The 25085-nt window shown below is 47.4% G+C and overlaps 1 protein-coding gene across 5 annotated transcripts in view; it reads left to right on the forward strand.

Moving 5' to 3' along the window:
* IGSF11 (immunoglobulin superfamily member 11) overlaps positions 1-25085 on the forward strand; it is a 122093-nt gene that overhangs the window by 64057 nt on the left and 32951 nt on the right. Inside the window, exon 1 of one of the 5 annotated variants that reach the window (XM_054842397.1) lies at positions 14623-14770. The exons of 3 other annotated variants lie outside the window; for them this stretch is intronic. In XM_054842397.1, coding sequence (XP_054698372.1) covers positions 14644-14770 — 127 coding nt within the window. In that variant the 5' untranslated portion in view covers positions 14623-14643. Of the gene's footprint in view, positions 1-14622; positions 14771-25085 lie in introns of those variants that run through there. One more of the 5 variants, XM_054842369.1, reaches the window with a different exon arrangement.

A 25085-nucleotide genomic window follows, 5' to 3' on the forward strand; every position in this document is an offset into this window, starting at 1 on the left:
TACGAATCCTCGTTCCCAAAGGAAAAAAGATTTGAATACGTTTTGAATACAAGTGGTCTCCTTAGGGATCATCTTATCTGTGATGTACGACTGATAACTTGGCCAGACAAAGGTTATTGCAAGAAATAGACTTGACCTTTTAAGCATACAACAGAGATTTGTAGCAATAGTGAGCACTGCGCTTTGTAAATGAATGTGTTAGCAGGCAATGAAAGCAGAGGAGTGCATCTAATTAAAAATGTATGTCAAAGAAAATAGATGGAATAAAAAAGGGTAAACAAATATTAGAGAAGATAAACATATTGTCATAACAGAACTTAGAGCCAGCCAGCGTGGGGAGGGAAGGGTCCTACATGGAACAAAAGCAGCCATTTTGAGAGCTGTGCTTAGCACTAAATTGCAAAGAAATACAAAAATAAAATGCAATTATGACTGTACAGCTGGAGGACAAAGCTATTATGATGATGGTGCAGAGCCATTGGTAACTGTATGATGAGAAAATGCAAAAATCTTTCTGCCATCTGGTCAAGTCCCAGTACTTGCGTAGTTCTCATTGTTAATGGTCCTCACATCAAGTATGTATTGTAAGGCTGCATCCTTAGCAATATTTTAAGGCTGGATCTATAGCAATGGGACGTATGATCAGACATGCAATCAGATGCACACAAATCTCTAAATTTCTCATCAGCTTTTTGAGAGCACTCTGCCTGGTAGACAGTTAAAACACTTTTTTGCTTATCTGCACTTGTCAAAGTCTCTTTGGCTTCAAATACCTCTGAATAGAGTCATTCCTGAGCTTGGCTTGCTGGTTTTGCTGTGCCTCCTCTGTAAGATGAATGTAAGTTATTGAGCAAGTATTGGCTTGCTATTACTCCATCCAGTCAGACCAGTGGGAGAGGGGGGAGGAGGCTGGAGGGGATTAAGACAGGGAGCACGTAATCACCTGAGCTGGAATTTAGCCATGACACTGGGCTTATCGCTTTTAATCTTATAAAAAAAGAAGACCATAGGATCTCTAATGGCTAGAAGTGGTCTGGTCCTCAACTTTATCTCTCACCTGAAAGCCTGGGTCTCCAACAGCATCGCTCTCCTGTGGGAGAGGCTGCTCTCCCAGCATGGGCTTGGCAGAGGCAACAACCTGCCTCAAACTCATCTTGGGCAGCATTTCATTTTTTCCCATGAAGGTCTCCTTGCTTTGCTATAGGCTTTTGCCTGTTGAAGCTCAGTGCTTGCAGGAGCAGAGCCAGTGGGAGGCCTGGCTGTATCAGGGCTGTTAAGGAAGGGTGGCCACAGGTTTCTGGTGTTTATAGGGATGATTGCTTTTGACATCTCTTTTGGTGCCTCTCTGGGGAGGGCTGAAGTGAGATGCGATGTTAGAGAAGAGGAGACCGAGTATAGGTTGGAGCGAAGCAGCTCTGTGAACTCAGAGGTGGGATCACCCTTGCTGCTGTCATTAAGAGCGCGGGAGGATTTCAGTTGTTGCATCTTGATGTTTCCCGGCGAGATTGCCCATTCACAGGGATGTGATTCCCCAGCGTGGCCTGACCTCTGTAGGCCCCACTGAAGAGGGCTGATGGTGTGCAGCGGAGGGATGCTCTAGGCTGTGTAAGCACTTTTGATTCAAAGTGATGGTTGGCCAGTGGTAGCAAGCACAAAAGGACTACTTGACATCAAACTCTCAGCAGAAAATGCTCTCTGGCCACTATTGGCTTGGCTGTCCCTGGGTGTGTTGTGGAAGGAGGGTGACTGAAGTCATGCGTCCGTGGGGACCTGCCCTTGGCCTCAGCGGGTGCCGCAGAACCCCCGGTATGGCAGGGGCGCAGCCACTCCGAAAGGGTCGCTGCCTTCCGCTGCTGCGCCGGCAGCTCTGCTGGCTGTGCACTGGGGGACGCAGGAGGGAGACGAGCTAACAGTTTTAGTTGACAAGGCTGTCTTAATACCTGCGTAGATCTATAGGCAAAGTTGCCTGAGGAAAGATGAAAAATTAATGGGGACATTTTCACCCTGGCTGGCTCACATGCCATTTTAATCCTGCTGCCAACATGATGGGCGTTTCTGCCTGAGAAGTGCTGTGTGAAATCCAAATCGTTTGACAAGGAGTAAAAACAGCCACTGTTGGGCCTGGGGCAATAAATCAGTTTTGTAAATACTCTGTGCTTTCAGGAAGGTCTACATGTAGATTTTGTTTCTATGGTGGCTTAGACCAAGGTCTGAGCACCTCTCAAGTATGGACTGTCTTCAGCTTAAGGCACTCTCTGCTGCAAATGTTAAGATATGGGGCAGTAGTGGGCAACAGGCGTAGCGTAGTAGGGAAGCTTGTTTTATTCCAGATGATTAAGGCTTGGTCTCTGCATAGAGTAGCACCCATGTAAGGGAAGGTGTGATTTGTTAAAGTGTGGAAATCTTTGGGCAGTCCCTTTGGTTGAAACTTGGAACCTCAATGTTTAGATGGTAGCTGTCACTGTGCATCCTACCTAATGTCAAGGGAAGTATCATGAAAACAAGAGCTGCTGGATTTTAGACAGAAAAGCTGAACAATGTGGTGAGCTCAAAACCTGGGATGAAATAGAGAATTACTTTTGGGGAGATGGCAGTGGGATGTATAGGTGCAAGAATTGGGAAATGAAAGAGTATTCAAGGTCTGCGCAGGCCAAGTGACTCAGGTTATAACACCAGCTCCCAGGGATCTCTATCTGGGAGATACAGGGTGAGCAACTGGTGAGTGCACCCCAGGGCTCAGGATGAGAAGGGACGCACGCCTCTCCATGCAGTCCTCCGGCAGCCACTGTGTTATCACAACTCATTCTGTGTAAGCCAGGCAAAAGGACTCATCCTCTTTCCAGAGAGATCAAGCCTGAAATGTAAAAATAGTCCGATTTGGACTGGAGCTTAAACCTAAAGTGATTACATGCCTTCTATTAAAGCAAAAAGCAAACAAACAAACCCTATTTTCCTGTGGCGATTACATAACTCAGAAATCAGATGAATGGGCAGCCTTCAAAGCCATCGCCAGAGGAAAGCACCTGTACGACTCAAACCCAGCAGCCGTGTGCTCCGGTGGGACTGGCTCTCCTGTGGAGGCTGAGCCTCGGAAGCGTGGCGCTCGCCCTGTGCCTGCCTTGCAGCTTGCCTCTCCTGCTTTGCAAGGGGACGTGTGCCTTTTCCCAGCTGTATTAGGTGGTCTCATAAGCTCTCCCTTGGCACGGCGTTTCTTACTGCGCTGCTGTGCTGCAGGGTATAGAGCTGCTCTGTTGGGCACTTGGGCTTTGGAGGACCGCTACCCACCTGGTTTTGCCAGCGTCTGCAGCAGTGTGGGCGGCAGGGAAGCTGCGTATTGTACTGGAAGAGGTATGAACAGCAGAAGAGATTGCATTCCCAGTTCCTGGATTACACACACAGTGCAACATAAATAGTCCTGAAGAGCTGCACAGACAGTTGATCTGAACAGCAGAGCAGGATTTCACTGCAAAAACCTTCAGTGAAAACTTGGGTGAATCAGTACCTGCTGGGGTCCTGCTACGGAGATTTCCCATAGTACAGGGAAGTTTACTTAAGTGAAGCTTACTCACCACAAATGATGGTTTTCCTGAATCAACAGTGGTTGAGAGATGGCTGCATGTTGTGGCTCGTGCTCTGGGTGATTTTTCAGGTGCCTTTGTACTCATTGCAGGTCATCAGTCAGTCTCTCAGCTGGAAGTTGCTGCTGAGTCTGCTACACGTTTATGTAAACGCTGAGGGTGAAGGATATGATCTTTCATCTTTTTTGATACATAGCTTGAGGGCTCTGAATTTTTCCTGGCCTGAAATCCTTCTGGAAACCTGCCTGGCGCAAGGTCATCGTATGATGGCGGATTTGAATGCAAATCTCCGAAGTCAGGGTCCTTCTGGCCGTAGGCTGGGAGTCCAGCAGGTCTCTGTCCCTGGCACATGGTAAGGTGGTGGCGGAGTAAGCAAATGATTTCCCACCAGCTTCTGTTGCCCGCTGCTCTGGAAATGAAGTTTTGATGCAGGGGAGAGCAGGGAAGGGGACAGCATTGCAAAATATTGTCTTTAAAGGTTGGTCTGGGGAAGATAGGCTTGTAGGGGATAACGCGTATGTCAGGAGCGTGTAGGTAAGGCACGGAAGTGTCATCTTGGTGGAGTTACGGGCAGGACCAGGAGACCCCTTGCCCACACTGAGCAGGTAGGGGTTATCCGCAGGGCTGGAAACAGATCTTAGTTTTTAACCTGGGCCTCTAGCAGGGACTGGGCTCACATGCCAGGTCCAAAATGTGGGGGGGTGTGTGTGAGCAGGGGCAGCAGCCGCAGAAGGACTGAGGATAACCCTGCGGCGAAGGTACCTGTCTGGAGTGAGGGAAGGAGCACTGGGCTCCCCTAAGCAGCTGGGCTACTGAGCCTGAGGCACTGAAAGAGGGATCCGAGTAGTCCAACATGCAGCCTTGCACACTGGTGATGGTAAGAGCTCTGTGCTGCTGTCCCTTTATAGGGTCTCTTTCTTGCTTTCCAGCTTCTTGGAGTCGTATCCTCAGGCTGTTTGCTTTGCACAAAGGTTATCAATATTTCATTCCCAAGAGAGGGGTATGACTGTCCCCTGTTCAGGGGAGAGTTCACAGTCAGAACTGGGTAGAAACAGGGGCTTGTGATCCTTTATCAGTGCATTGGGCATCCTGCCTCCAGCAAAACGGCCAGCGCTTGATACTTTGTAGGAAGCCCCCCCACTCCAGCCCCACTTGCCTACCTGTTACAGGATAGACACAGGAGGGCAAAGCTTTCTTTATCTGCCTTGGAGAGGGTTTTGAAGCAACCTAAGATACGCAACAGTAAATTACTAAGGAATTTCCTCCATACATTTGTGTGCATGCATATATGTATGTGGTGATTTGTGCATGTCAATATTTCTCATCATCGGTTCGCCCAGTTGGATTGCTGCCCCAGTTTGTTGCTGAAGGTGGGTGATTATTCTGTTGTCAGAGTGAGCTGAAGGTGGAAATGATTTTATTTTGAGAAACTCCTTTACCAAATACAGCACTCCTGCACACCTTTTTCATAAAATGTTTTTTGTATCCTCCTGTGAGGGTTTACCATCTCCTGTGCAGATGATATTCCCAGGTAAGATCTGTTACTGTTCTGCTTTGTGCTCTGTTTTGCCCCTCTTTATCTCCTTTCAGATCAGCTGCCTTCTTCCCCTCCCATTAAGCCATTACCTGAACCAAATCTCCTCTCTTGTAGTGCTGCTGCCATCCATGTGATCCCAGCTGCCGCCAGGCTTGCAGAATTTCAGCAATACCAACAAAAATTCTTGGCTTCTGTTAGTGGGGTTCCCCCCCACCTTCCTTTCAGGCATACCTCAGAGTCAGAGATGGATTTTTGAGGATGTGGTGGGGAACTCTGGAGTTTGCAGCAGTTTTTCTGCAATGAGTTGCAAAAGGCATTTGCAATGGTTGCTCTCAGAAGGGCGAGCAGAGCAGTTGGTCTAGCAAGGGGTGATCTAAACCCAAAAATGTAACTGCTGGTGTAGTTAACTCCTTCATCACTGAGCAATAATAACATCCAGCAAATGTGCAAATACCGCAACTCTTAACTGCCTCCAGCGTGTTGCTGAAGTGTGAAGAGCCCTGTTGTCTCATGCTCAGCTGCTACAGCCTCCTGACAGCTCCTCTGCCTCAGAGGCTTCTTGTAACATCATTGATAGTTACAGGGGGGAGGGATATAGGAAGGAGCTGAATTAAAGCACATTTCATGTAGAAGAAGTTAACGTAGATACCGAATCTCGGAGTGTGAGATTCACATTGCATTCAATTTGCTAAAAGCTTACATATAGATGACACGGCTGCTGCCCCGTCAGCATGTCAGCGTCTGGATCCCAGTTGCTGCAGAGCACACTGGGTCTGCCCGATCCAGTTTGGCACCTCTAAGCCATAAGACTGGTGAAGCTTCGAAGCTCTCCAGGGAAGGAAGCTGCCTGTGGAGAGCGGCTAGTGAAATATAGACATAATCCCGTTTCCAGTAAACCTATCTGTGAAAAGGACTGTATTTCTCGAAAGTAAGGCAGTGCCAGCAAACAAAGATGCTCAGTCTAGGCACTAAAATTTCTTGTTCTTGATGTATTTAAAGAATCCTGCATTATTAATCATGATATCCATAGGTATCGGTTTCTCTAGACAACTTGGTTGCTCCAGCAATCTGTACTGATTGCATTTATTGCCACATTAGCAAAGGTTGTGTTTTTTTTCCTGAATAGCTCTACCTAAATATATACTTTCTTCTACCAGATGATGCATGTCTCATTCTCTGTATCTGAGATGCACTGCACAAGTGACACCTTGATTGTGCTGTTCCAGATTACTGGCAGGCTTTGTCTTTCTCCTGTTACCCTGTATTTCTTGATTGCTCTATTACACACATGAAAGTGCCTTCTGTTACGTTAAACCTGCACTGGCCGCTGAGTAGTGGAGCAGCTTCATTGCTCTGCTGGGTCTGGTACATCAAACACAAATTATGTCTAGAGTTACCACCTTATAGTTTTTTCTTTTTTTCTTCTCTCTGTTCATGGTCTCATTGGGTTTCTGCATCAGTGGTCTGTCCCACAATAATGCAGAGCAGCTGGATCAAGAGGGCTGCAGACATGGGTGAGCTCTGTCTCTTGCAGAGCAGATGAAACATAGGATTCTGGTCTAACCGTGATGGGGTGTAGTGCCATACTCAGACTTCCCTGTGAAAGGTGTAGCACCAAAGCCCAGCTCAGACTGAACTCCTCCAAGGGTGCTGGATTGAGGGCTCCAGCCCACCAAACTGGCTCCTTCACCAGCCCTACTCAGTGTGTCGAGCCTGATTGGTCTCATGATCTCTGTAGTCCCACTGCCTTGCACACTGTGCTACCATCCTGCCTGTGCCGTGTGCCTTGCTCATCATGGTGCTGTCATGCACGTAGGGTAGCCCTCTGACCTGTTCTCGTGTGCTTTGCACTAGAAATGCCTTGTCTGCTCAGGTGGAGGGTGGGGTTTCTTTTTTTTCTAGTACATCATTGGTCTCATGAAAGACTGACTCAGTTCAGTGGTGCAGAAAAATAGAGCCTGTGCTTTCTGTCTAGTGGCTGTTGCTTCTTTTTAGTTTTCTCTGAGACACATCCCTCCCCTGTGTCCCCCCTCCCAGTCTCCCAATTCTTCCCACTCCAAGCTGTGCTTGACCCAGAGGTTCTTACCTTTGCTCCTGTATTTTTCCCACAGTTTCCCTTCCTGCTCCTCCTTGGGCTTACACACAGACCCGATGGTCGCCTGGTCATGGGACTTTGCCCACTGTCTGGGGCAGGATGCTGGAGGACAGTGGCTCCTTTTCCAGCTGTGCCTGTCTGAGAAGCCTGGCCATCTTCCAGGCTTCATCACATTCATCTGCCAGCCCCGGGGCTGCCCTCACCCCCTCGCCCTCCATGAGCCCTGGACAGCTCTTCCCTCTCAGCAGTGGCTCCGGGGTGCTGTGCAGATACCCAGCCTCCGAGCTGGCATGGACCTGGCAGAGCTTGTACGCCCAGTCTCACCGTGATGTGGCACCAGTCTTACCCTTTGGGAGCTGCGCCTCAGGAGTAACGCTGACTCTGCTGGCCCGGAAAAGAGCCCCTGCGGCAGGTCCAAGCCACCCACCCCACGAGCACGGAGCAGGCAACGCCTGCGTTGGTGGGGCGACGTGTGTGAGTGCTGCCTGGCAGCCCTGCTGAAAGGCTCCCGGCGTGCTTGGCCTGACTTGCATGTTGTAGCCGAACAACAGCTTTGCCGTGCCTTTTGAAACTTTTTGGGAAGGGTAGAATGAAGTTGGCTGGGTTTGGTGGCGAGGTCTCTCGGCCCTTCCTTCTGCTCAGGGCAGGGGTGAAGTCAATGTATTTTTATCTCCACTTGGGTGCCGAATTCCATGTCTTTATTTGGCTCGCTGTCTTCATCCCTCTGCCAGGATGCCTCTGGCTGTACCTGGCTATATCCAGCCCTTAGGCATGTTTGTGGGGATTCTTGGGAGGGTGGTGGCCACCCCCTCCTCCTCCACCTGTTATAAAGATTTGGGGATGGGCTGGGGAGAAGGATTTGGGCAGCAGTTGTGCCTGGTGGATAGAGTTAATCCCTGCAGTCTTGAGTGTCTCCTGTTTTGCTGGCCTGCCTGGTTTCCTGCCTCCAGCCCCTGCGCCGGTGGGGTAGAGTTACCGAAGATGCAGGGGTGTGGGAGCCATGGGGGGAGCGCGTCTATTCTGAGGAGCCGTGTTCGGTTACTGCTCTGAACCCGTGGCATGCCAGAGACACTTGGGTATTGCTGGCAGGGAGCTGCAAGATGGGAACAGGAGAGGATGGCCAAGGACCTGCAGGGCTACATGAGATTTATTTTTTTTTTTTTACTCAGACGATTACAGAGATAAAATGTGTCTGTTCAAGACTGGGAAGTAGTGGCGCTGAAAGAGCACAGAGTGGTTCATCTATTAACTTTAAATTATTCCTCCTCCTGTGCCTCCTTGGCTGTGAGGGAGAGGATACAGATCTGGTTTTCGTGTGGATAGCCATGATGAAGTGACTCATCTGAGGATATGGGGAGTTTGTGGCGCAGGGATGACCAAAGCCTCGAACACAGATGGCCTGGTAGATCTGTAACTCATCTGCTAGATGGTAATGCACGTTGCAGAGGTTGCTTGTAGATACACAGTTGTTCTGAATATCTCTACAGGTGGTGATCAGCCATCATTCAGATGCAAAGGGCTGTTCAACATGCTTTATAGGCCCCTGAGGTTCAGAAGCTCAGTTTGGAAATAGAGACGAAAGACTTCGTGACCTCAGGGACAGGGCATGAGGCAGGGATGTGACGAGCAAGTGTACTCAGCTTGGGCTTGCTCTGATTTCTCTGTGCTTGTTGGCAACATTTGGGTGAAGGAGGACAGAGCTGCACATACATGTGCAGCTAACATCACTGTGCAGAGTGTGGGCATGCCTAGAAGGAGCTTGCTTACACTGATTTGCATCTGTACCTACCTGGTGCTTACCCCTCTTTTGTAGACCTTTAAAGAAAATGGCATTTGCACCTGCTGACACAAAAAGAAAAGCTAATTAGGGAACTTGGCCGCCTGCAGGTTCCTGTCCTACATCCCCAGCACTCCTGTAACGCTATCTTCTTCCGCTGACTTCCCCAGGATCAGGCACCACAGCATTTGAGAAGAGTCCACACATCTTCAGGCACCCCCGGTGCCCTGCAAAGTTTTCCATCCTCCCCAGCTGGTAACACTCAGCTCCTTCCTACATCTCCTGTGACCTTTGGAAATATCCTTTACTTTCTCCTCTCCTTCCTATTTGTTTGACCGGGTAGTGGTCTGGCAAGCACTTGGCTTTGGGATCTATGTGTGGTGATTGACTGCCTGGCAGGTGACACCAGGCAGCTGTCTGTTGAGTTGTTACAACAGTTTGTCACAACACAAATTTACTCATCCCCTCAATGTCACAAAACTTACAGGAACCTAAATCTTGGAGGTGTCTACTGCTTTGTTAATATTTCTGACCAGCAGGTTTGAAGACTGCGTGGTTGACAAAATACTGACGTACACCCACACAAACTCACAGTGTGATCTCAATAAATGACATAAGCGTTGTATATATAGACAGTAATCATGGCTTTTTGGCTTAAAAGCAAGTCCACCTCTCTCATTTCATTACCAATCAAGTTTTGTCATTTTTCCTTCTGAATAATCTGTGCAAACTCTCTTGGTCATCCTTTCTGAGGTTCTCTGTGGTGGATATTCAGTGTGCGATTGTGCTTGGACCAGAGTCCCAGGTCTTAGTGCCGCCGTGGTCCTCTGGCTTGGAGAAGACCCCAGGCATCACGTCTGGACATAACTAGAGTCCTGATGGGCCAGCCTCCCACCCCTTTCCCAGGCACATACCCTGTGTGTGGATATTCTGAAGTCCGTGGCAAAATATCTGTGCCTGCTTGTCTTTGTTCCCTGCTTGGCACTGCATGTGAAATTCCTGTTTGAGAGGGATGTAGGAGAGCCGTATGGGAAAGCATAGCACTGTTTCATGAATAAAAGGGTATTTACAAAACAACGGGGTTTGTTATAGCTACATGCAGACTTTATACCAGATGTGATGCCAGCATTCCTAAGAATCAGCAAGCAGAAAGACTATTCACGGGCATAGTCAGCTGATTAATTTACTCACTGACAATAATTCTTATGGACAAGCATTCTGGAAAATAGTATTTAGGAAATAAAATCAATAGTGCTTTTTAAGAATTCCAGAGCTATTAGGGAAGGGAAGTAAAGTCGTTTCATACTTTTCATTATGTGATGCTTGATAAAGCACAGAGGAATCATATTCTCTCAGTTTGAGCATTTTTTCATATATTGCTACAGTAACTAGAACTAGTGCCTGCTGTCTTGCAGCTATTACTGATTGTGCTGCTTCAGCTGATAGGTTCAGCTCTTATTACATCTTTGCCTGCAGTCTGTCAAAGTTTCATATTTTTTCCTCCAGATTTTCACCTATAACTCTGTACTTTCACTACGAGCATGTTCCCTGCAGGATGCTCCTCTGATGTCCCCTGTTTTCTCAAACTTCTGTCCTTAGTTTTAAAACTCTCCTACTTTAGCCCCTCATTCATGCTTTTATCTTTTTGTGTTCTTTCCTCCAAGCGTCCCCCCACCTCTCTGCCCAAACATAGTTTGTTACAGCCCCAGTCATCAGTTCTGCCTGTAGATATGTCTCTTTAGATTTTTTCTGTTTGTGGTGGGTTTTCTTTTCAGTCTTGATAGAGCTGCTTCCTTGCCCTCTTTATTTTCCAGATCTGTGCTACGGTTTCGTACACCAACTTGTTGTACCCCCTTTTTATCTTAAAACCTCCTTGGAACCATCTTTTAGTCTTAATGTTACCAAAGACAATGGCTCCCTGGGGTCTCTAAGCGCTACTGTAGTACAAATACATATATAAAATTCATCATCTTTCTAGGGCACATTCCTGATGCCCTAACCTAGCAATTTCTTTGCTCTTAGTGCGTGGGTTTTTCAAATGATGTGATAGAGAAGTATATTGTAGTCACTTAGCAACCAGAACTGGTTTTTGAAAGCAAAAATCTTGGTTTTGTTTTGTAATTTTGGTTTCTAGAACCTTAAAATTAACAATTGCGTGCTCAGGAAATCAATGAAGTGTTTGCAGGGTTGCAGCATGAAGATACCCTGTCGCCTTGTGTGCTCACTTGCATGCACATGTGTGTGCACCCTTGCTCCTTTGCTCTCTTTAGTTATAGATAGGACAGTGCGTTTTCTTGTCGTTGGCTTTTGCACCTGATTTTCAGGACTGTTGTTGAACTCCATTTATGGTCAGTGGGAACTTTGGTGCTCAAAAATCTGGAAAAATCGGTTCCTTTGCTGCAGACGCAGACTGCCTCCGATGCATCCCCAGCTGTGAAAAGTTCCAACTGCCCTTTATTCAACAGCCGGCGCTTCCAGCTTTGTCCCTGGCAAATTCTGCAATGCAGCTCCGAGTGATCAATGCAAAAGTCTTTGGCATATGAAAACTAAAAGTGTGGGGACAGCACAAAATAAATTGAATTGCAAAATAAAAGAGCACAGGCAATTCTCCTGATTGCATTATTCAGCTTCACATTTATTTAATTAAAACCCGGCATTTTCTAATTAAAACGCAGCCCCTGCAGAATTTCCCGCTTACCGCCTGCGACCGGGGGGGGCGGCGGCGGTCAGGGCTCGCCGCAGCGGCCACCGGGGTTGAGGAGCGGGGGGGGGGGGGGACGGACCAGGGCTGGGGGTGGCCCCCTCCTTCGGCGGCGATGCTGAGGGACAGCCGAGGGGGGGGACGCCCTGCCCGGGGTGATGCCCGTGGCCCTGGCCCGGGGATAGAGGGGGGGGGACGACACACTTATCCCGCTTTCGAGGCAGCGCAGTGCCCTCTAATGCTGCTCCCTGGTAGTGGAAAGCCCTCCGGGATGCTGGCTGAAAGAAGCCCCGTGGGCGCCTTGTCGAGGCTTAGGGGAGAAAAGGGATTTTTTCGGCCCCCCCGGGGGGGGAAGCAGGGCACTGTTTTGGGGCACGCCCTGATGTCTGACTCATAGTTTCAGCTGTCCATCCCCTTGGTGTGCCTGGTGCTGCAGCCAGGTAGAGAGCCTTACAGAGGGGCTGCTGCGATGCCTTCCGTACCCAGGTGATTTGTGCTTTCCTTTTTGGAAGTGAACTTCTCCTGAAATCTGCTGTAAATGAGCTTCAGGCCAGAAATGTTGCCCCAGGGCTTTCTTTTTAGCTGTGACCTGTCTTAGGTGAGGCCGTGGCTTGAGCTGCTGTGGAGACAATGCTGCCCTTTGTCAGCGCTGCCCTTTTTCCTTTCCCTGTGCTTCAGAGAGGCATGTCTAAACTGTGTATTGCAATTATGTCAGAGACGTCCAAAATTACCATATCTTGCAGATCTTGGGGAGGTTGGCTTCCATTGCTTGAGTTTGTGTCTGAACAGGGGAGCAAGATTTGCTCCTTCTGCTTCCTAGAAATGAATGCCTGGAGGTGGATTAGCCTTTGCTTTTCTTTGCCAGGGTGGCATTGGGGAAGGGGCTTTGGTGACCCTGACTGTGGGATCGCTTTTTTTTTTTTTTAATCGTAATTCCCCAATAGGGGAATCACTACACCAGAAGGTGCTGGTGCGGAACACTGGCCCGTGGAAGCCAGGCTGTAGCACGGTAGCGGCTCAGTGCAGCCGTGGTGCTAGTGAGCAAAGGCTGGAGGAAGGCAGCGGAGGTAGGGTGGCTGCTGCATCTCGTGCGTGGGGTGACCTCTCTGTGGCCCAGGAAGGAGACTGGTGTGGGGCCGAAAGCTTCTGCCCGATAATGGAGTTCACTGTTTTCCTGACCCGAGGGCAATTGGGTAGGAAGCTTGGCTGGGAATGGCTCATCATAAGATTGTCATCAGTTGGTTTAAGTCAATACCAATTACAAGGTTATTAATTAAAAAAATGTGACTGCTGTAAATAATGAGTGTAACCCTTTATTTTCCAGGCAGTTACATTGCATACATCTAGTATGAATTAGAGCTCTCTATCTGCACTGACTGGTAAAGATTGTGCTCACTTAAACATGTCTTTTAAGTGTCATAATAACGTCTTTTTAAGTGTTAGGACTGATTTTTCTTCAGAATTGCTTTTCTCCTGCCTTCAGGAATCTTCTCTGACTTGAGACTCCCTCTTCATTCATCTCTTGCTGTCTGAGAAAACATTAAAAGTCTCTTAAATGCAGCCCATCATGAAAAGGGTCACTGTTCAATCAGGCATGGAAACCTGCCTGATGTCATCTCTCGTTCCCAAGAAAGTTTTCTGGCACTCCACTAAATGTTCTCAGGCTTTTATGTGTGGGAAAGAGATACTGGAGTAGTTGCCATCCTTTGCTGGCACCAAGATAAGAGCTTGGTGCTGATTTTATTGCATGTGACTTGTTCCCTGGGGTCAGCCTCCCGACTGTGTGGTTGCCATGTCCTGGAGGAAGATGCTCGGGGCTGGCTGGTCCACGTGAAGACAGAAGTGTTTGCTCAAACAATTACTGTGTTGGACCCGCACCTCTGATGAGTTTCCAAGGTGACCTGGTGGATCCCTTTCCATGTTTGCAGGGGGGCACCATCTGCAGGGGGAGAGAGGAGTAGAAAAAGGTGGTGAAAGGGCTACCTGCTTGGATGTACACTGTGACATACATGAAGCATGGCTTGAATGTGGCGGTGCCTTATTTCTGTTCTGCACCTGAGGCACAAGAGCAAAGACCTGCCTGGCTTTGGTTTATGGTTCACCAGCCAAACTTAGAGACAGCTCCAAAATGAGCGTACTCCAGCTTCCAAACCTGTCTCCCTATACGTGTAAGACAAACTAGGTAGCCTTACAGTGCTAATCAGCCGTGCCCAGAAAAAGTGCGATTTCCCCCTTGCTGACACACAACTTGGTGGATTTAGGGGCATGAATCCTCCTCGGGGATGCACGTAGCCCTGGCTCCATCACCACTGGGCAGGACAGATGTGAATCCATGTGCATCTGTGACGCAGGCAAACTGGATTTGGCCAGCTGCCGGGGCTTTGAATGTTCATTTTGGGGGAGGGAGGGAGGGAAGGAGGACGGAAGAGGGGAAAACCTGCCCTCTGCCTGCTCCTGGTGCTGAGGTGCCTGGGGAGGGAGGGGGGCTGCAAGCAGAGGAGGATCAGAGGCAGGGCTGCCGCTTTGCTAGGAGGTCTTTTCCCCATTTGACGGCAAAGCATAATATCGCAGGGCCTACACACAGGAGCTTGGCTGGAGCTGTGTCCTTTTGCTGCATCCGATGGATTTGCGTGCGCCTCTGTGTGTGTATTGCTTTGTTTTTCCACCCTGTGTTTTTTAGTAATAATCCCCTCCAAGGTTACAGAGATATCATTTGTCAGGCAAGCCGACAGAGCTCTTTCTTACTATGGGATTACATAAGAGAACACAGGCTTTATTACCATTTTAGGATGTATTAGCATTGTGGATTATTTCCATAGAGACTGAGCACAGCAGCAGCCTTCACTCCAGGCGCCCTCGTCCTTCCCCCCCCCCCTACTTTTTTAAAAATAATATTCATTAGCAAACAAACAAGCAGGAAGCACCCTATGAAGCCAGGTCCATGATCAATGGTGTATGTGGAGGACTGACATGAGCACAAAGAGCGCATCGCAAGACTGTGGACAGAAGGAGGGAATTCAAAAAGACGATGCAGAGCAGCAAGAAAGCAGCTGTGCCTTCTTTATTCCTGCTCGGCCATGTGGTACCTTCTGTATTCCTGCTTGTCCGTGTGTCTTCTTGGGAGGCTAGGAGAGCCACTGCTCCTGCCTTGGTCATTCATTGCCTGTGGGATCATGGCATGTCAGGTCTATGCTTCATGTCTCAATTTAACAGTCTGTAAAATGGGGTGTGTGTGTGTGTGTTAATTATATTGGGGTATCCTGTTGTATAACTTGCTAGCCTATGATTTATTCACAGCATCTTTTCTGTGACAAAGGCCAATCCTAAACCAGCTGTCTTGTGCTGGCTGTGCATCTTTTGAGCCAACAGTAGAGTAGGAAAGGAGTGTGGAGCATTGCTGTAAATAAATGAAACTGCATATTCCTCCCTTGGAAAAGCATCTTGTCATATGTTTAACTCCTGCGTTTCTGACGCGCGTTGTAACCAGGCTGTGGTGGGATCTCCGCCATGAATGGACTAGCAGGGGATATTTTAGATCTTCCCCCTTTTCCATCAAAACTTGCAGAGAACAGAGATGTTCTTCCTCAGCAGATCTAGAGCATCGTTGAACCGTAAAATCTGGAAACTGGTTTCTTCCTCTTGGCTATGCCTCTGCTACAGCACAAAGTATTGGCATTTCTCATGGCCTGGCAGACACAGTACAGGAAACTTTTGGCCTTCATCTGTGCTGGGGGTGTCCGTGACACGGAGTGGTTCATCGTGAGTCTCAAGCTGCATCGCGCAGAGCTGATAATGGAGTTGATAGACACGACTGCCGAGGCTGATGCCAGTTCACTGGTCAGGGACTAGTCTCCAGGTCTGGAAGGGAGTCTTTTGTTTCACCTCTTGCCTGGTCTTCTCAGTGCTCATAAGTCATCTAATTAGTGTTTCTTCTCCTGATGCTGCTCATATGTTACCTGGAACATGAAAATTGTACTAGATCCTGAATAACTCCCAGCTTAGGGAACACCTGCAGTGTTTGCGCTGCAGTCATATGTCACAACTATCCCCCAGGGCCAGTCTTACAAGAAAGCAATCAGACAGCTAACTGCATTCAAGAAAGCCTGCTGCTCTGTTTCTTGAATGCTTCTGTTCAGGCCTGTGCCCTGATGGGAGCTGCATGTGGGTGCCTCTCCCCTACTAGTGAAACCCACAGGATCCAGGTAGCGAATATACTCCAATGGCAAAACAGGCCTCTGCAGAAGAGACGCTTTCTACAGGAAGAGCAAGAGCTAACCAAAAAGTCACCAAGGATCAGTCATTCCTGAGTAACTTGTTGAAGACAGACAAGGAACTCGTGGTTATTGGAGATGGGTGGGAAGGTACTATTCAATTCTGCAGCGGCTGTGGTGGGAACTCAGATGCTGATTACTGGACACCTGAGAAGCCACATACCAGACAGTTGCAGGAAATCAGGATTCAGATATTCTGCTGCTCAAGAAGCTTTTCGTTCCTCTTTGAAAGTATAAGTTTAACCAGATTGCTGAGAAAGCAACTGTCCTGGTGTGACCCTGGCACTTGCACGGTTTCTGTGATTTATGAGCACAATGCATGATCATTAATAGCATCCTTACCTGGGGTGGTAAACTTAAAACCTTGAGCTTTACCTGTAGGCTAATTGCACCTGAGTTCAGTCATCTTTGCTGCCATTTCAAAAAATTAAGTATATTTCTTGGTTGTGAATATTCTCTTTGCTGCTCTAGATAAGTGGGGTTGCGTGGGGGGGTGGGGGGGGAAGTGAAGTTCTCATCTTTGTGACCTGCCTGGACTTGCCACTTTTATATTTTCTCCTGTGCCAGTCTCACATTTTCTTCTCAACAAAAAGGCCTAAAGCCTTTAAAGCCCCTGAGAAGAGCAAGATTCCAGCTAAAGACTTGTGGTTGTGTAGATAACTGAATACTTTGCTCACATATATAACTGTTTTGGATCTTTAAAGATTTTTAGCTGGATTCCTCACTCTGTCCCAGGACACTGGTTGGCCACCACAAAGTGCCCTATGATCTTTACTTTCCATAGAGGAGACCAGGTGTGATGTTTTAAAGACTGATCTCAGTCCTTAAGAGAAATCCATTTACAGAAGTCCTCTATAATCAGAGATGTCTTATCCTAGCCAAAGCGGGCTACTACAGCATTTCCCAGTGACATGACCCTGTTTGTGGGAAACAGCTTAAGGAGAAGCTGTTCGGGCTGGAATAAAAATCCATACGCGATTGAACTACTGAGACCTATCTAAAATGTCGGCAATATATGTCCTTACTGCCCACCTTGTTCGCTGCTGCTTCTGGAGTTAACGTTGAAGGGATTTGTGTGTGTCAGAACACGAAGCCATCACTCCTGGTGGCTGGAAACCTTACCCAGAGATCTGACTTGCCTTCGGCTGCAAACAAGACAGCGAGGAAGAGCTTTCTTAAGTTAAATCTGCTACAGTTCAAAAAAAGACTTGTTCCGGGATGTTTCCTATCAGCTTGCTGAAATCACTAGGGAATTCCTTAAACGTGAGATCCTAGACATACTGCTCTGCAGGGCTTAGGGCACGTACTTTTCTTCCTGGCAGCTACACCAGCATCTGTATGCTACATCACCTTGGTCTGTTTCTTGAAGATTTTGGGTAATTGTGGGTGGGCTGCAAGTGTTTGTTCCTTGGATTGATGACTGAATGAGCAAATCTGCAGGCCTGTGAAAGCGGTGGGGTTGGTGGCATTTCTCATGCAAGCACACACAATGTGCATTCTTCTAGGGGCCTCAGGGAAGGGCACACATCTGAACGCTGGACTGTCTGTGGCAATGATTAGTATCTATTTATCACAGCTCCTGTGAAAGCAGGGTAGCGGATAAATAAAATGGAAAAGGACCTTCTTTCTACCACATCAGTTCCAGGAGTGCCTTCACCTCACACTTGCTCATTCATGTGGCACAAATCAGTTTTCCGTGATGCTTAGCTGGATTGCATCTGCAGGACTACAGGGAGATGAGCAGGCATCATTTCTGTCTCTTGTGGTCCTCAAACCCCCCTTGAGCTAAGTTCTGACTGCAGATTCTCTCACGTCCGCAGCTGCTGAAGATGCAGCAAGACATCCATCTCAAACCTTACTACCTTGTGTCTTGCCTAAGGCATCTGTGAACTTTGGTGCAGTGGGAACCCTACAAAAATGTTTGTCAGTAATGGAGGGTGACCACTGAGGGTGGTCCTGTTAACCTCTGTCAGAGCCTGTCCTGCCCAGCAGCCCTATGCACACAAGCTACTTACTGCCTTAGGAACCAAAGGCGTACCTTAATTCTTGCTTCTCTGGCTTTCTTTTTGAGAAATCCCTCACCAAAGTAAGTGTGCACAAGCGTTTGGAATGCATCAGACCTGCTGCGCTGATGGCTGTTTCCTGTGTGGAAATAGCACAGTAAAGCTGATGTGTCCTAGCTGCAAGCAGCCTTGCACAGCATGGGGACAAAATTGTTCGTTTTTATAAGCTGTCAGAATATTCCTGTACAGGGCTGATGAAGGTCTAAAAAGATTATGGTAATAGCTAAATTTCTCTTTCTCCTCTCAGTTTTTCTGGATAGAAAAAAAGATAACTTGTTGAAGGGCACCCAGTCATGCAACAGTCCTATGGGCATTGTGTTGGTGTGACCCCTGTGTGGCTCACAATATACCTTGCAATCCGGGAGAAGCCTTATCTAATATGAATTTCCTTATCTACTTACTTTGTGTGGTCCTGTCTTCATCCACAGTGGGAGACCTCTCAGGGACCTTGACAACCAGCTGTGGAGCAATTTTGAACCTCTGTTCCAAATGACTGTGGCTGTGATACCAAACCCCTCATGACTGAATTGTACTGAGACCTGGTGTTCTTAAAAACTGTCTTTGTCAGACACCTGTCCTTATTTAGTGTAGGATTTGGGCGCTAAATGTATGGTGTATTTATACTCTCCATACCTCTAAGAGCTGCTTTATTGTGATAGGTGTTTGTGCTTCGGTCTGTAAAATGAAGATAATTATTCATCTGTGGGCAAATTATATAGTATTTGGTAGTCTGAATTTACCTCTGCACGGGCTTTTGTCTGTGTTGAGATCCTCTGAACTGTGCCTGCGTTTGATGACTTGAGCGGGCAGTGTGACTGCTCTTCCAAGTGACTTCCAGGGTCACATGTATTGCTTGTAGTATAGAGAGAAGGATCCAGAAGCTGAGCCTTCAGTCTCAGAAAAGCACCCTCGTTTCAGAGCTGTCCTCCCTTGACACCAACATTTCCATTCGTGGAACCCAGTTCATTTTGCAGTAAGGAGAAAAACACCTTTTGACTTATAAATTGAGCACGTTTAATGGGGAGCAGCACAGGAGGAGTCATTATTAATAATTATTTGCATAACAATAGCCTTTCTTCCATAGATCTCGCAAAGCTGGGCAAACATGAATTAATTCAACCTTAAACTACCCACATGGGAGGACGCAAAGTATCATTATCCACATGAGCAGTTTCTCTGCATGATTTTACTAATTATAGTATAGCACTTAGGTGTTGTTATATGTGCTATGTAAGATGGTAAATAACATTTTACAGAGAGGAACAAAGAGCATTTCTTACCCAATCAGACTCTCCTTCCAGCACTCACACTATACTGTCTCCAGCAATGGGGAGAGTTATTCCAGCAGAAGGTGGAGGAAATGGGCCATCAACGGGCAGCATGGCCAGAGCTATAAATAGGCAAAATGCCTTGCCTAAACCCCACAGAAATGGGCCTATCGAAGACCTGGATCTAGATAGTAACTCAAGTTGCACACCGTGTCTCCACCATTCCAGAACATCTTTTGCCTTCCTCCGTTGCAGGAGGAATCCTGTTCCTGATCCTAGCACGGCAGTGTAATGCAACCTTCCCAAAAAGGCTGAGCTGTTTCAGTAGCACTGCCTTAAGATGTTACTGGACTGGTCCAACGAGGTGTGGGAGCATCTTCTGCTTCATGATACTTTGAGCATTAGGGCAACAGCTACTGCCTCAAAGCCCTGGGGAAAGGGCACTGAAATACTTCCAGCCACCTGGGAGTCTGTACTCCCAGGATATTCCTCCTTCCTGGCATCTGAGACTTCCAGCAAGGCCTTTGCCATCCTTTTTCCCCTGCTAAGCTCATGGAAAAGAGCTGGCTGTAGGTTTTCCTGAGGACAGCCCAGCAACTGGGTATGGCAGTGTCTGAAATAAATATAGTTTTGGAGGAGAGTTCATTTCCCCTGAATTAATGCAGCCTGACACAGAGCGCAGGAGCATGTGCCATCTGGTCAGATCTGCCTTGATTTTGTGAACAAGGGGGAGGGTAACCGATACTTTTATGAACTGCAGTTGCTGCACAGGCGAAAACAGTAATCCCCTAGGTACTGAAAATGCGAGATGCTAATCTGAAATTAAAATGGGTAAACGCGCACAGGCCCAGTAAGGTCATGGAGGTCAAAACCTTGCTCTCTAAGGAAATGAACCTTTTTATCTTGAGAAGCCCTGGGCACAGCCGTGTAGTCCATCAATTTAATAGGAGGCAGTGGGGTAGCGTGCTGCTCTTTTATTTCAGAGCCAAGCTTGTTCCCTGTACGTGTGGAGTGTAATGTAATTTCCTTCCTTCGTCCCATGACGTATGTGTGTTCTCTGCAGTGATTTCACTCCTGTATTACCTGTCCGTGCCCCTGCCCCACCTTGGGCCCTATTTTGCCATTGCCTTCTGTTGCCGCTGTATAAATGGGGCCGGAGGGTATGCCTCTCACTCCTCCTCAGCCAGAGAGCAGGCATCTAATTCCATTCTCGCCCGTAGTCCTGCGGAGCACATAATGAAATGGCCAAATTCCGCCGATTTTCCCCAGAAGGGAGTCTGAAACCATTCAGTGGTATGTTGTAACGCGAGCTGTGATGGTGGGAAACCTGGAGGAGATCCTCATCTCTTTTCCGTGAGAGCAGGGCTTGCGTGTGCGTGAGCCGCGGGTGAGGATTCTGCACAAGCTGCTGGAGAGTTTGAGACAGCCCGCGTGTGCCCCACGGCCACGGCTAGCAAGTAGCGGTTGGCCGTGACTTTAGTACAGGATGGGCTCTTAAGGCCAGCCATGCTGGCCTTAATTTAGCAGATAATGGCTGAGTAACCCAGAGGCATGTGTAAGGCAGGAACAGAAAGTGTTTGCCTTGTTTTCCTAACAAAATTGCTCTCTGGCCGAGTGCCTTCCAGATTTTCAGCCATCGTCCTATAGTACAAAATAGCAATGAGGGCTCTGAAACTTCTCTGCAGATCAGGCGAGGCAGGACTGCAGTGCCACCAAGAGCAAAGGGAAGAGCAGGGAGGTGGTAAAAAGCTGCTTTCATACGCAGCAAAGCAGGGGGGGAATCTGTTGTGGTGCTGGGTGAGATGCAGGTAATAAGTAATAACCTCCTCTTACCTGCCTGTGGTTTGCAGTGTCTGTGCTGCTCGGAGGTAAAACCTATGATCCTTTCATGTATGCTTGGTGTGAAACAGTCATGGGCTAACAGAGCACAACAAAATCGGGGTGCGGGAACAACAGATGTGGTCATTGCATTTCTTCTGGGGGTATTTGCACACATACACGCCTGAAACATCTGTCATCCGGGAATCCCTTTCACTGAAACACAGCGCTGCACCTCCCACCTAAGAGGGTAACTCATCTGCTGCAATTAGGTGTTCCCTTGCTGCCGTGGGTTCAGCCCCTCGGCGGGCAGTGGTCGGCCACAGTGAGCCAGCGTGCACCTCCCCGTGTCGGGGCAAGCGGTGATTTGCGGGGAGGTGAGAGTTGCAGGAAGGACAAAAATCTGGAGGTACATTTTCTATGCAGTTAGTTCAAGGAGAATATTGCAGCTCTTCTGGCCAGGAAAGATGCATGGAGAGAAGATGTTTCCCTACAGTAGCTTGGTTTTCCTTTTTCCCCTCATGAAAAGCAGGACCAGTACCTTGATACATTCCTCCCATTCTCAGATAGAGTAAAACTTGCCTGGTTTTTTAGGTGGAGGCACATTACAATGCTTGGGTGAAAGATGCTATAAAAAAGGGTGAAGGTTTATCTGGCCTGCAAAGCCCAGAAAAAGGGTCCAGGTTTAGGTTTAATTCATGACAGGGAGATTCTGGCTCAGAAATTTCCATCACTTCCAGGAGTGCTGAGCTCTGATCATCTGTGCAAGGGGCATGTTTCTGTAAAGATACCGAATTTGCTGTTATTCCTCCCCATCCTTTCTCTTGGAAAGGAAATATCTCCAAAACCAGGGAACTTCAAATACCTCTTCTCTTCTTCTCTTTTACCTTTTTTTCTTTTGCTCCCCACCTTGTTTTTGTTTCTGGACCAGAATGCCCAATAAAATCACGCAAAGGTCTTTTATTTATATTTGGCTAGGAGCTGACCAGATGCCCCAGCCTGTGAAATAATCACCATCTGTTGATTGTAATCGCAAGGCAAAAGCCAAAAGCCTGGAAGGTTTTTTCAGTGATGTATTCAAAGAACTGCAGCTTGACTTTTCTGAATAAAAACAAAAGCTTCTGCTTTGGGTCAGACTTTTTTTTTTTTTTATTACTTCCCCACATGCTGAATGCCTATGAATAGCTCTGCTACTCATTCCCTCCTTATCAGAAGCAATTTGGGTTTGCACTTTTTTTTTTTCATTGCTGTCTGAGAAGGTGGCACCGTTGCTGTGCCCTGGTGCATTGCGTCCATCCTCTGCAGCTCAGCACCTCAGTGGGGAGCACGCTTGTCTGAGGTCCCGTGCGCAGTGAGTTTCTTCTCTCCCTCTTTTTGTCTCTCTGACATCTTGCCATTCTCACATCAGTCAAAGATGTCTCTGGGGGAGAAGGACAATGGTGAATACTGCAGGTGCAGTAAGAATCAATAATTCATTTAATCATAAATTAATAAATGATGATGCTGCTTGGGGAGAAGAGGAGGAAAAGAAAGAACATTAATAGAGCGGTTTCCAGATCAATTCCACAACTCTGAGAGACTGAAGAAAGGCTCCAGAGGGCCTGAACTTGATAATTGCCAAGGTCTGTAGGATTCTCTCACTACTGTCATTGCTGCTTCTTGGGTTTAATTGAGTGATACGGCTGTTATCTGCCCCCTCTCCTGTGGAACTTGGAGGCTGCAGAACTTCGGTATTTGCAGGACACAGAGCAAAATGCCTCTGGGTGGGGCAAGTGAGCTGTATAGGAGCTTTTATGCTTGCTGGATAAAAGCACTGCAGTTCCTGAAGTGCTTCTGCCAGATACTAAGAGGAAGGCAGGTCTCCAGTCCTAGCCCCCAAACATCTGAGCTTGCTTCTCCGGGACCACAGGGTGCAACTGAGTATTGTTGCCACTGGGTGACCTGGGAACACTTAACGCTTGTGCTGCATCTGGCCCTGCCCAAAATACATGGTGGGCAATGCACATATGCATCCCATCTGCTTGAGACTACAGCGTATTAAGGCAGAGCAAGCCAGGATTTAGCAGTCAGAAAATGAGGAATGAATATAATAAGGATATTAAGTGTATTAACCTCCAGAAGACACCTCTCAGGCAGGCGATGCCTATTTATTTCAGTTAGTGGACAAAGACTCCGAAAGCCCCTATCACAGCACTCCTTCATCCCGTGGTAACGGGTGGCCAGATTTGTCACATGAGTTACCACCAAGCAGAGGTGCTTTTCAGTACTTTTCTCTCCAGTGTGCTCTCTCCTTCCCTGTGCCTGCGGTAGCACAGACCTTTCGCAGCAGCTTAGATGAAGGCACTCAGGACTGCTGAGCACTGTTACTCTTGTTTTCTCCTTCATTGGCTCTTAAGTAACAGACACGGACATCTCCTGACTTGGGGGTTGGATTTGTCTTTTTGCAAATATGTAGGGCCCTGAGGGTGTTTCTCCCTGGATTGAGTGCTCTGTGGCCCTACCTGCAGTTTTGGATGACTTAAATTTTGCCGAGAGATAAGAATGTTCATTTTCGTCATTGTCCAGGAGAAGAGGTCAGGTGTGTTTATGCAGCATGGTAGTGCTTGGAGAAATTCAGAAACGGTGCCCTTCTCCCAGCCCTTCTGCTGGTCAGCAGGCATCTGGAAACATGACATCCCTAGGGACAAGAGGTCTTCGTTATGTATTTGTATATCACTGTATTAATAATGGTAATGAATAGTGGAATTAGAGCTTTAGTATCTTTTATGTAACTACACATGTTGCTAATGGGCATAAGATTAGCCAGAGCTGCTGAAACACCCAGCAATGCTGTTTTGCCTCAGCAGTGGTTTGAATTCTGCCCAGTGCTCTGGGTAAAGTGTCTGCTTTTCCTAGACGGAAGGAACAAATCAGTGCAACCAAGAATGCTGCTGGAGTTTCGGAGCTGAAATCTCAGACAGTGCAAAGACTGGGAGAGAAAGAAAGGATCTCCAAAACACTCTCCCTGGATGCTCTCGTAGTGCCTGTTTTCTGTGCCCCTTCTTTCCTTTTTGTTGAGTTACTTCTAATTTGCACTGATGCAGAAGCAGAACCACGCCAACTTATTTCCTGATATAAGGTCTATTCTTTTTTTTTTTCCTTTTCTTTCTAGTTTAATCTCACAACTCCTAATTATTACCTCCTCCCACTCTGCAGTATTCACGTGTATATTTTACATTTTACCTGGGGTTGTTCCTTAATAAGCTGTACACATTTAACCCTTCTTAGTCATCTTCATCAATTCTTCCAGGTCTGTTTATTAATTGCCTCTGATTTTTTTCTAGTTTGCTGCTCATTTCTTGCTGATGAGGAAAAACTGATGCAATGAACAAAAATGAATCCTTGGGCTGGCTGCATCAAAATGGTGCAGAAACTCTTTCCTCCCTCCCTTTGCTGTGATGGGATGCCCCTCTGTTCACCACTCAAAATTGCAAGAGCCTGTTTTGCTAATATAGCACATCAAGATTTTTTATTTGCTATTTTCTGTAACCTCAAGTCTCACAGAACAAAACAGTTTCTGTGCTTTCTCCCTCCTGCTGAGTATCCATCTTTTGGATTATTGCTCTCCAGGGACATTACCTGCATTTTTCTATTTTGTTGGGTTCAGCTTGTGGCTTTGATGAGTCTAGATTCAATCATCCTCTGTCCCAATCATGCTACTCTCTGCTTTAACTTTCAGACCATTGCCCACACATGCTTAATTTTAAGGAGCTCCGTGTTCGTCCAGGGCCTGTTTCTTTGTCTTCTGTTATATTTGCAATTTCTCTGCAGGGTGTCAGCTGCAAATTTCATGGACAGTTAGTGTAGGTTTCTTGTGACACTGGGTTTAATAAGACCAACACGGATGCAAACCCTTTGGCACATCATTTGTCATTTGTCAGTCCAACAAAGCGTATTTTCTTTTGGTACCTCTGGCCAGTTTTTTGATCTGTGGGCTG

This window comes from Grus americana, chromosome 1 (genome assembly GCF_028858705.1).
Source record: "Grus americana isolate bGruAme1 chromosome 1, bGruAme1.mat, whole genome shotgun sequence".
NCBI lineage: Eukaryota > Metazoa > Chordata > Aves > Gruiformes > Gruidae > Grus > Grus americana.